Source organism: Coturnix japonica, chromosome 5 (assembly GCF_054131305.1).
Source record: "Coturnix japonica strain WE chromosome 5, WE-NBRP24, whole genome shotgun sequence".
Lineage (NCBI taxonomy): Eukaryota > Metazoa > Chordata > Aves > Galliformes > Phasianidae > Coturnix > Coturnix japonica.
In genome coordinates, this window is record NC_140667.1 from 2,998,143 (window position 1) to 3,010,575 (window position 12,433).

General features: G+C 37.1%; 1 protein-coding gene across 2 annotated transcripts in view; it reads right to left on the reverse strand.

Annotated features, from left to right (window-relative positions):
- Window positions 1-5,129: 5,129 nt before the first annotated feature.
- LOC107314249 (leucine zipper protein 2-like) overlaps window positions 5,130-12,433 on the reverse strand; it is a 92,368-nt gene continuing 85,064 nt past the window's right edge. Inside the window, exons 10-12 of one of the 2 annotated variants that reach the window (XM_015863321.3) lie at window positions 11,605-11,691; window positions 6,262-6,339; window positions 5,130-5,770 (exon numbers count right to left, since the gene is read on the reverse strand). In XM_015863321.3, the coding sequence (XP_015718807.2) occupies window positions 5,666-5,770; window positions 6,262-6,339; window positions 11,605-11,691 (270 nt within the window). In that variant the 3' untranslated portion in view covers window positions 5,130-5,665. Of the gene's footprint in view, window positions 5,774-6,261; window positions 6,340-11,604; window positions 11,692-12,433 lie in introns of both variants that reach the window. The other variant, XM_085549853.1, reaches the window with a different exon arrangement.

Consider the following 12,433-nt stretch of genomic DNA (forward strand, 5'->3'; position numbering starts at 1 on the left):
CAAAACACATTTCACAAGAACCAGCTTAATAACTGGAAGCTATACACTTCTTGCTTCTCTTACAGAATCTGCATTTATAAAGTAAGAAACAGAGATACTCTCAAGTATTTAATTGAGAATGTTGGAAAAGACACATAAATCTTTTTCACTTTACAAACAAAATCTCATCCTTAAGAAATTACCAAACAGCAAAAATAGCTCAAAAAACGTCTTCCTATGAAGATGAATAGAGCAGGAATACAAATGCAAAATGAAATGGAAGTGTAGAAAATTTTAAAATCTAAATAGGTAAATAAAGGTGAATTAAAATGTTGAGTAAGATTCAGCCAAGCTGTAGTTTGGCATTTTTGCATTTGCAAACTAAGTGTTGGAAAATGTAATCTGTAGTCCTTTTGCTAATAATGGCGCTATAGAAACACAGCTGCTTTGATGCACAGAGCTCAGAGAAAGACAGCGATAAACAGCAGATGTAACTGTTGTTTCCCAATATATAATCAAGATAATTGTCACAGATTCTCTTCCAAAATATTTCACATTCTGTCCCAAACACGATAGACTGGGAAGTGCTGACAGGTTAAAACTCCATTAGTAATGTTGCATAAATGCTATGTACGCCAAGAGTAGCTCTATCCTCCTAACTTGCCATTTTGACAAGCAGAAATAACAAGTTCCAGGTCCTCTACCTGCCACAAAGCACAGAAGTTGTTCTATTAGAAAGGGAAGACTGCATGCATGAACTACCACTCAGCCCATGCCCTGTCTAACAGCACAATTTTCTCTTTATTGCCATGGGTGATGCCTGGCAATTTCCTATTCTTTCCCCATTCCTCTGCTTAATTACAATGCAAAAGATATTTCTTTTCATTGTTTGAGAATATTCTTTTCCTTGTAGATGAGTCTGTAATTAATAAGACTGCAAGAAAGGAGAAAGACACGGAATAGGAATCCTAAATTAATGACAAAGACACTATGGATTAAAGCTGTTCAATCTTGCCAACTAGAACAATAGCAGGCAGACATTGTCTGCATTCTTCTGCCTTCGTTAAAAACATTTTTAATTAAAAAAGGCTTCACTTTTATTCTCTCCCTAGTAACCCATCATTTCTGTTTTTCCTCTCCCTGCTCAGGATGACATTAAGAATGTTTGCCTAGCAATGCAACTGGAGGTGATGGGAGAAAGCATGCCGGATTTTCAGCTCTGACATTTCAATACATCTTAGTGTGACATCAGCCCACAGCTCTGCTGTCTCAATGCCTCAACACACAGCTGATCTCACCGGTGCGCTCCCCTCACCTTGTGAACACAGCATTCTGCCAGCTGAGCCTTCCTTTCATTTGGACAGAGACATGCTGGGACAGCAACCAATTTAAAATGCCTCTTCCTGACTGCAACAGATGATGAAAGATTAAGAGAGAAGCCGGGTGTGCCTAAAAACACCTTGAAAAATGACACCAGAGCCACCACCAACGTACACATGTACTGTGAAATGACAGCTTGAATCACCCACCTTGTAGCTCTTCTGTGGATTACTAAGCATGGGAAGAAAGAGTAAAACAAGTTCTTCAGTTATGCAGAATGAATACGAAGAGAGACAATTCCCATACCTTATCATCTGGTTTTAATCATAGAACTGTAGAATCACTAAGGTTGAAAAAGACCAACAAGCAGCAATGGGTGTTCATTGACTACGCCACCTACTTTCTACTCCAGTATGTGGTTGGTTTCCTCTGAGAGCACTAAGATTTGTCTGTTATGTGAAAGTTGAAGCTCTCATGCTTTTTCTGCTGTATCCCAATTGGATGAATTGATTTATAAACTTGAATGGAAATACTAACAACAGTGTTTTTGTTCCTGACAATGATCACTTCTGTTTTTTAAGCACATTCTTTTTCTAGTTGAAATGGTGTCTGAAAGATGGAGAAGGAAATGAGGCAAGAGACAGCTGTATTAATTACTGAGCAATTTTAAAGAGCAATGGCAGCATTATTACCAACAAATACATCCTGTCCTGATTCAGGAACAACAAGTGAGAGTTCATGTATAACATATGATGCAAATCCAGCATCATCATCCTTTCTGAAAGCCCAGGTTCATTAGGAGAGGAGAAGGGCAGAAAGATGTAAGAAAGCACCTATAGAGTTAAAACTGGAGGGTGCCAATGCAGAACAATACACAAAGCAAACAACTAGACTGATTTCAAAAGACTTAATCACATCGGGTTGTCATCCATGCTCCAAGGACTAGCAATAAAGCATTCATATCTGATGCAGCACATCTTACCCCAACAAAGACACCTCTCTGATATTAAGGTTATTATGCCCTGAGAACAAGTCTCAGCTGGCACCTCTAAATTTAGTTGAATATTAGGATGTGCAGGAATTTCTTACAGATGGCAGCCATCTCATCTGTGCTCGGAAAGGTAAAAGCAATAGAAAGTCATTACTCGCAGTGAGACTTTGCCTGTCACATCTGTGGAGCAATGACACCAGAAAATTTCTCTAAATGTTGAATTTCACTCGGCTGCCAGCAATATATGATGGCTTCTCTCTGCTTGTGAATAACCTAAGAAATGGTTTATCAGCTGCATGCACATATATATTTGAGTCTGCTAACTTTGCAGAAGTAATAGATGTGTTATTATTAGCAATCACAAATGCTATCAAAGCTATAAAGCCGTTACACATTTTAAATTAGCATATATAAACACTGGCCTTGTTCCTTAGTTATATAATGGAATTAAGATGTCAAAAAGTCAATTTGGGCTTTATTTTGGGTTATTACTTCTATTAATCATCATTCCTCAACAAATTCTCTTTTGAAAATGATAGTTAATAGAGAACTAAAACCAAACTGAGAACCTCATATTTGTTTGGTTTCAAATTAATGAACCTAAATTAGATATTGCCAGAGAGAATGGAAACCTCACAGCTCAAACAGGGCATGAATGAACAGAGCAGCTTGGCTACATGCCTTCACATTGCACACACACTGCTACTGAAGGCAGAGAGTTATCTACAAGGTATTACAAGGCATAGGAAAAGTCAGGTGAGGCTGTGTCAAATTATGACTCTTGATTTCATTTTAAAGGCATCCACAGAAAAGAGCAACATATGAACTACCACCTGCCATATCCAATTCTGTTTAACATCGTCCTTACTTATACAATAAGTTCCATCATGTTATCTGCCCTGAAGTATGCTTGCCCTGGATCCTTAGCTGGCACTGGGGTTCAACACTAATACTCTCAGACACAGTCCCTCAGTCATGCTCATCCAACAAGCTCTGTGCCAAATCAGCTGTCTGTGATCAGCGACTGGAGGGATGAGACTCAATGCATATGCAGAACGTGTCTTTTGTCATCAGGATGTGATGCTGGAGCATATCAGCACCTACCTTAGCACATTTAATATGAACATCATGCTTGAAGCTGACACCCCAGCTGACAGGTTGACAGCAGAAAAGATGAAGAGATGGAAGGAAGAAAATGAGAAGCCATTATCTGATGCATATGAAATGAAATCCATCTGGTAGTGACATCACTTTACGCTGTAGGTCGATATTTGACAAAGACAAATGATTAACCAAATATTTCTTGATATACAAAAACATTATTTGTTTTTGTATAACAAGGGGGCTGAAGGCCATAAAGATAAGGGTGCAACAGTCCAAGGACAGTAAGACAATTAGATGTCCACAGGGCAAGCTGGAACCAGCGTCAATGAATATCAATGGGTGCCATTTTTTCTGCATAGAAGAACCAAATGACACACCTTTGCTTCATACGCACTTCCACGTCAGATGCCATTTGTCAGACTGCCCCTCTGCTGCCATCTGACACATGGCGACAAAATAGAACAAAACACTGGTGGGAAGGTTCAACCTCTACTGCCATATCACCAACATCTACCTCTGACATCTTAATAAAATAGGAGGCATTACTTTCAGAGCAGACCTCATGCATTTCTGGCAGTTACTAAAAATGAAGCATTTACTTCCATTTATTTCATCTCGGACACCAGCAAATAATTCCCATCTCACGTTAATTATAGCATGTGACTCTATATATTGAATTGCTCAGTGGTCAAGTACAAAGGGATCAATCACTGCATCATTGTGACAATGTGAAATATTAGTGGGCTACTGACCGTCACAATGTGCCACATTTCAACTCTTCCTCTACTTTCTTTTATGCTTAAAAGAACCACCAGCAAGTTTCTTTTCTGTCTTTCATAAGTTAATTTCTAGCAGCCTCCCTCTAAAAATTCCTGGACACTGCAAGAAGGGAGCACTGCAGTTCCTGCCAAACTATTTTCCCGTACAGAAGACAATGTTTGTGATTAAATAGAGAATATACAATAACAGCGTAGCATGCTATTCTCTATTCATCTGACTTCTGCAATTAAGCACAAAAATGAGCACTGGGGTGTACACTTACCCACAGTGATGGCCTTAAGTTGTGCCTGGCTACATTTAGGACATAAAGAACTGAAAGCATACAGGCACGCAAGTACAAAAAGCTAAATTGCCACTGACTTTTAAGGCAGTCTTTTTCATGTAGTTGGCACCGACTCCAAGACATCCCTTGACATAGCAGCAAGGTGTAGCTATAATAACTACAACTGCTGGATTCCTCAGAAATGTGAAATGAATGCCAAGAAGGACAGCTTACCTCACTGCTCTGGGATGTGCTCTTGAAGACATATATCCTTTCCAAATAGAAGCTTGAAACAACTCTAATGGCCTCTTCGCAGTCCATGACTCAGGTAGTTCAATTTCACATGCATAACAAGTTCTGTTTTTGACATGTTTGGAATTAGGTGTGGGCCCTAAGAGTTAGGTGTGAACCCTAAGAATCACACAACGCACGCCAACTAAAATGTTCTTTTCTGCTGTAAGTGTTCAACATGTCACCTGTTGTAGTCAGAATGTACTTTCACCATTTCACATACATTGCTGAGGTGAGTGCAACCATGAAGGATGGAACTGATTTCTGTATAGGGTACTAAGAAATTTTAACTCAGTTTCACTTGCAAAATCTTTTTGCCTGGCTCCTAAAAACAACTTTTCCTATGCCTGACCTTGAACTCTGCCAACAGTTCAGGGCTTAAAATACAACCAATGACAACAGTTAGAAAAAAACAGCAACCAAACATATTTTATTAAGTAAGCAGATTTGAAATGGTATTACTCAAAGTCAAGTATACATGGAGCCCTATTCCATCTTTACATTTATTCTTATGAGTTGCATTGTACTTTGACTAGGTTTACATAGATTTTTAATTATTTTTTTCTGCATTCATTGCCCCTTAATTCTTGATCTAAAACCTAACCTGACATAAAGGTACATTAAATAGAACAGGCTGAGAAAATACTTGGGAATGGCTTTTATTTTTTAACAAAGAGACTAATTTATAGTATATAATTACTAAGTTGGCTGTAATAATAGTTCAAAAACTGGACTGTATTCCAAAGGATTTCTTTAAACATCCATTTTGGATTATTGCTGAAAGGTACTAATTGGTCTATTCTAGACTAGCTAACAAACATTCATAAAATAGTGAAAAATGCATGCTTTAGAAACCAGGTTTATTCTTGCCTATGGACCAAAACGAATGCGAAGTTTGAAGCGACTGATGAACATTCGTAAATGTGTATTAGTGGCATTTACAGTTTCTTTTCTTTTGTACTAACAGAATCTTCCAACTTTTTCTCTTTTCTTTCAGGTGGTTTTTTGTCTTCGTGTTTAGTCCATGGAGGGTTGTGCAACATCTGCTGAGGGTGAAAACAGCATCAGTGCAAGCATCCTTTGACAGCGGGAAAAACATACAAGACTAAGTTTTCTTTTTATCTTTAAATTTGCTCATTTTTGTTTATCAAATGAAAAGCAAAGGTATACAATTCATTTAAGACGTTTCCATTGGTAGGATTGCTGAGTACAGCTTGGCATAATGGCAGATGTATCACTGATTTGATAACATTTTCCTCCTACTCTTCCCAGTGCTGTGGATACGACATTATTAAATTAAGACATTTGAATACAAAGCTACTCTGGGTCAGGTATGAAACAGTTTGGAAACAGTTAATAGCCAGGTGCCATTGTGAACAGATGAACTGAAATCTGGTAGAGTGAAAGTCTCTGGCATGAGTAAGCCTTTCTGCCCCAAAAGCATTAGGATAGAATGTGCAGAAATACTTCAAGTAACTGCACACTTCACAAAAGCTTTTAATAAAAACCCAATAATTTCTTAGAAACTGAATACCTGCAAGCTTGTCTCTGTTTCTGCCATCTTCAAACGAGATGTTGAATTATTGTAATTCCCCAAACACGTCTTGCCAACCTGTCAATATACAAATCACAGGTAATTGCTGTGGTGGGGTTTGTTTGTTTGTTTGTTTTCTCTAAAATACCCATTAGATAAATAAAATTTTCCTCCCATTAATGACAGAAAATGGAATAATGAGATGTAGATTAAGTTCTTGATAAGGACTAAAGAGGACAGATTAGGAAATCTTAGAAAGCTTTTAGCATTTCAAATGCTTAAAAGCGTAGATCTTGCAGAAGTGTATTTGGTGTATTTACTACTAAGCTAAATAAAATGTTTCCAGCTTTGTCACATTTAGAAACCGTGAAAGATTTGCAGGTGAATAGTCAGATAGGAAAATATCTGTAGGTCAAAAAAGGAACAGCATTTCAATCTGCATAATGAAGTGGAGAGAAAACATACAAATGAAATACAGTATCATTAACAAACCATTTGTGGCATATCTCAGAATCTCATCCATGAATAAATTACTTCTGCACAGCAATCTCTGCACTCTATGTTTGGAAGCATGCTTTCCCTTGCCATTAATTTGCTGTCTCTGAGATTTCAAGGATATCTGCCAAATTATTTATAAACAATTTATAATTACAGACTTATTTTTAACAAAGTTCTGGGCTGGGATTATGACAGGGATCTCCTAGAAGGAGTCTAGTGGAGAGATACAAAGATGATAGAGGGTCTGGAGTATCTCCTGTAACCTGACTCAGTTCAGCCTGGGGAAAAGAAGAATGATAGGTGATCTGATCAATGTTTCTAAACATCTGAAAAGAAGTGGGAGGCAAAGGGATGAAGCCAGGCTATTCATGTTGCTGTGTAGTGACAGGACAAGGAACAAATGCCAAAATATGGAAGAACTTTACAGTAAGGGTGATGGAGAACTGGAACAGGACTGCCCTGAGAGGCTATAGATTCTCCTTCTATGAAGGTACTCAAAACCCATCTGGGTGCCTACCTGTGTAACCTGCTGCAGGGTACCTGCTTGAGCAGGAGTGTTGGGTTCAATAATCTCTTGAGGTCCCTTCCAACCCCTGCCATTCTGTGATGCTGTGAGATATTCTCCTCGTCATATTACACACACTGCATTTTTATCATAATATATAGGGAAGCATCTAATGTTTGAGCGCTTAATTTTAAAAGCTCTAAAACACAGCACTGAAAATTCTGAATAGCGACAACTAAAAATGCATTATTAAGTGTCGCCTTAAGCAATACATTTTGTGTATGCAATGGAAGAGAGAGAAATTTAACAAGATACGATAACTGAGGTTGAGTATGTTCTTGAAATATTGTTCCATCTTGATTAGTTTAGTATGCATTTTGATTAGCTATGTATATTTATATGAAATTCAGGTTGTAAGATGTGCAGCTTGATCAGTAAAGTATGCAAAATTTCAGAAGTTATGGTATTCAGTTCAGCTAGTGAATTATACAGCAGAGTAGAAGTTAGCAGCTTGATGTATAAATTATAATAACGGGCCAGCCAAGTGTGCATCTTCATTTAAAAAGAATTTTCAAAAAGCCAATCAAAATTCAGTATTTCCTTGGCTATTAAACAGCTCAACTTCATCCGCAAACTGTCAAATGATGTAACTACAAGGGTAACCTATTCTACCTAAAGGGTGAATAAGAGTTGTGTTTGTTTCTCAGGTAATCACGTCCTTTATCACAAGGGGGCAGGAATTCAAGGAAACACTTTAATCTATGCTAAAGGGATGAATTCTGACAAATCACTATTTCCAAATATTACTTTATATTTGGCAATGCTAGTTCAAGCAATCTAAAATCTTCAAAAGATGGGCTTAGCTAAAATTAGCTGAAGCATTCACATTACAGCAAAAATGTATATATTAATTTTTTTTCTTCCATTACTTCCTTGGGAAAGAGAAGGGAGGACACAATAATATCAAAGCTCTACAATTGCAAGTGACAGAGAAAAACGAAGGTAAATTCTGTGGTTGCTTAGAAACATGGATAAGTTTTGGTCCAATACTCAGTGTCTTCTGTCATGATTAATGAATGTGCACTGTTTGTTTACTGCAGGAAATTAAGGCAGTAAATAAAAGCACTATCACTTTTACCCATCAGTTACTCTACAAGGACACAGAGCAAAAAATGTGAGAAAAGAACAAATAAACATTTTATAATTTGCTGGGTTTTAGCACTATCAAGAAGATTGCTTTAAATGACACACATATATTGGAAATAACAAATATTTGAAATGAAAAAGAGACAGAGTATGTTTCTGTGCAAAAGTAGTTGTCCTTTATGAGTCAGAAAAGATTGGTCGTATGCTGAGACAAGCTGTCCAGGAAGGTGATGGAGTCACCATCCTTGAAAGTGTTCCACAACCATGGAGATATGGCACTGAGGGACATGGTAAGTGGGCATGGTGGGGGTGGGTTGGGGATCTCTAGAGGTCTTTCCTGGCCTTAATGATTCATTCTACGATTCTGGGAAGAGAGAAAAGCAAAATGATATGCAAAAAAGAGCTCTGGAGAACCCTTCTACTCAGAGCATGCTGCAGGAAAACATGTCCGTGGACAGTGCTATAGAAATGTAGTATTAACAAGACAACTGCAATAAAGTGATCATATCTAAGCAGGAACACTTATTTATATCTTTAACAATGAAACCAAAGTTAAGATTTTATGGTCTTAGACAAACTTTAGTTGATTCGAAAGAAACAAGATGGTACTTATATAATATATCCTACCCACTTCTGGCTATGACAAGTTGTACATCAAACTTCATGACAGCAAAGATGTCAGCAGCGTCTAAGTTAAATATGAGCTTATTTCATTTAGCCTGTCCCTGTTCTGTCTGTAAACAGCATTTCATTTGTACTTACTCCAGTGTATACTATATTAATTAGAATGGACACACCGAAAGCCATGAAGAAAAACTGCAGTACACATTTGAGACAACTAGAAGAATATTTAGCCCTACAGACATTAATAATGGTTGAGACCAGCAACTAGCCATTTCCCTCTATGTTTTAACGTAAAAATTGACACTTTGCATGTTCTTGTCTAGCCAGTCTTTACCACTGTAATTCTTCAAAGACATAAATCACATTTTGTTTATCAGAGAGACCAGCAAAACTCTAAGAGTGTTGCTCAAACACTGGGCTTTCAAGCAACATCTGAATTTTAATCAGATTCATTTGAAGTCCTAGTCTTTATCTTGGCCTCCACAATTTCTAATGAATTTCTGACCAGCGACACATGAGAATATATCAGAGGTTCTTCACTAATCAGTCTATACTCCCTTCACTGGGAGTTAAGCAGCTGTAAAACTTCTGAAAAATACACACAAAACCAAATAAGGCTAAAAACAGAAGAAAAGTTTGAATGCATTCTCAAGACTGGAATTTATTCTAAGTCACAAGCACAAATAACAGCTTTGTATTACTGAAAGAATATGGCTGGGATTGGAGCTTGGTGATCCTTTAGGTCCCTTCCAACCCAAGCCATTCTACAATTCTATGATTCTTTAGGCAAATAATTTGCTTCCAGTTGGAAGGAAATATCTCCAAAACAACAATACTAAGATTATTTGCACCTAAGTCTTTAATGGGACTGTAGCACAGAAATAGTGAAAATCCTTTGGGAAAGGAATTATTTAATGCCCTCCTGGCAAGCAAATACAGTACTTTGCATTCAGCCACATTTAGAAGATATGTATTTCTACAAAACACTACAGAAACTGCTGTATTTGGTGATCTACTCTTTCATTTTAAGGACCAAACTCTTTCATTTGGTCCTGTACCCCAGAGGCCGTGCTTCTTCACTGCCCACTTTGTTACACTGAAAAATAGGAGCAGCATCTTTTAATCACACTGCAGTTTTTGTTTCTGTGAGGGATAAATATTGCACTGGAGGTAAGGCAGTCCTACTAATCTATTTCTTAACTCAGCTCTTGAGGCTGTTCCCTAACAGACACTACAAGGTCAGCACAGTGAAATTTCATTGACTTTTTTGCACACTGGAGTGAAATTTCCCTTTTTTATGTGAACAAACTATGACTGCTGCAAAATTATATAGTATATATCCATTTTCCACTTGGAAGATGAATTTACTGCAATCCAAAAGCAAATCAAGACTGAATAAACTTTTTCCTCCTTTATTTTCCAATAAAAAACATTCTCCAGCAAGGCACAGTGAATTTATACTCCCCTATGGAATGTTTACCCTAGTTTTAATATTGCTTCTCCATAAAGGAGATTTTGTCAAATATAAATTTGACACACCCAAAAGATTCAGGATTTAATGGAAATGTGAGTTTCATAGAAAACAGAATTGGTCTTAAAATATGATAACGATTGAGAGAGGCCTAAATCCCATGAATCAAGCTTAGATATATAACCTCATTTCTTTAGATGTGAATTACAATGCACTTATAAGGAGGAAGAGACAAGAATACAATCGGCTGCAGCACAAAAGAACACCTCCCTTGTCCATGTTAAAAAGAAAAATGAAATCCCTGCATTTATGGAAAAATACTTCTTTTTTCCAGTGTCTGTCATTGCATAATTGGATACAGAATGAGCAATTACTCATTCTCTTGAGTTGAGCAATGTTTAACTACTTTGTTTTTTTCCCTCCCTGTTTAATTTATTCGTTTAAGTAAAAAGCATCTCTTTCCACAAATGTTTAGCAAAGTTCTACCTAAATTAACTGGTATTTCACTTAATGTTTTGTAACAATTCAAAGCTGTAACCAAACTTCAGTCATAATCCAAGCTCCAGCTTCAAAACTTTAGATTTTATTCTTCTTTATTAATAAGATCTCAAAAAGTAATGTTTTCTTCTTCTTAACAAATAAAGAAATCTGCAACAGCACATTATGCACTCTTGCAGACACACTATTCATCTCTGCCCCTCTAGAGGGTGTGTCAGAGGAGAATCCATTTATAATTGAATAAACAATTAATGTTTGTAATAAATATGTAATTTATCTAGCTTATTTGTTGGGTAGTCTGTCACCTAGATCTGCTCCCCAGAGTTTTCTTCATGCTGTAACACATTGCTATGGTTGCTACCCACAAGCCACACACTGATCTCCACAGGAGATGGTTGCGTGTGGATGAAAGCAATGTGCTCAAAACTGCCTGATATTTTTGCTGGTATCTTCTATATTTTCAAAGCTAGAACTGTGGATGAGATTGCTTATTTTCAATGTTACATAGTCACCTAAGTAAATCACATGGATAATCACCTAAGGTTTTGATGTTTTCATAGCATCTAAATTAAAACCTGATTTCTAGGTGAATTCAACTTACATCCTGAGTATCACACTCCTGGACACTCTGGTTTTCTTCCTTTCTTGAGGCCACGTGTAGACTTTCTTTCTCTGATGAGGCATTTTGCTGGACATTGAAAAAAGAAGAAAGAAAAAGAAAATTATACCAACAGTTCATACAGACAAAACTTCATAAAAGTCATTTTAGATTAGCAGGAAAATCACAAAGATCAGATATTGCAAACAGCTAACTACTGAATACATTACATATTCTACAAGTTTTATAGAAAGGAATGTTTAACGTTCATGTCTTTCAATATCTAAAGTGAGGTGGGAGGCAAATGGATGAGGCTAGACTCTTTTTGTTGCTTTCTTTTATTGGATAAGATGGGTGTATGTGTATTGAATGATTCACAGTACACATACAGCTCACATTCACCTGATTTCTTGACTACCTACAGCAGTAAATCTACACAGGAGGCCAGGAAAAGCAGTCAGCTTGAACCTTTATTAACAGGAGGAAATAAATATCTCTGCCTAGATACCAGACTTCTCCGCATGTCACACTACAAAACCAGGGAAGTCTGAGATATTTAGGGAAGACTGCCATCAAGGAAGCATCTTGTCTTGCTTTCACAAACTACTGCTAGTTAACAGGATAAGAACATTTCCCATTCTCACCTGATAACATTACTATCTGACTGTAATGCTTTATCTTAAAAGCTTCATTTGTTTTATGATTTCTACTTTCATCATCCCACCTAGTGCACAAGCATCATCTTCAAATACTTTTCATACTGGTACCCTATGCCAACATTGATCTATATGTCTTAAGAACTGGACTGAAATGCCATGACACTTTTTGCATG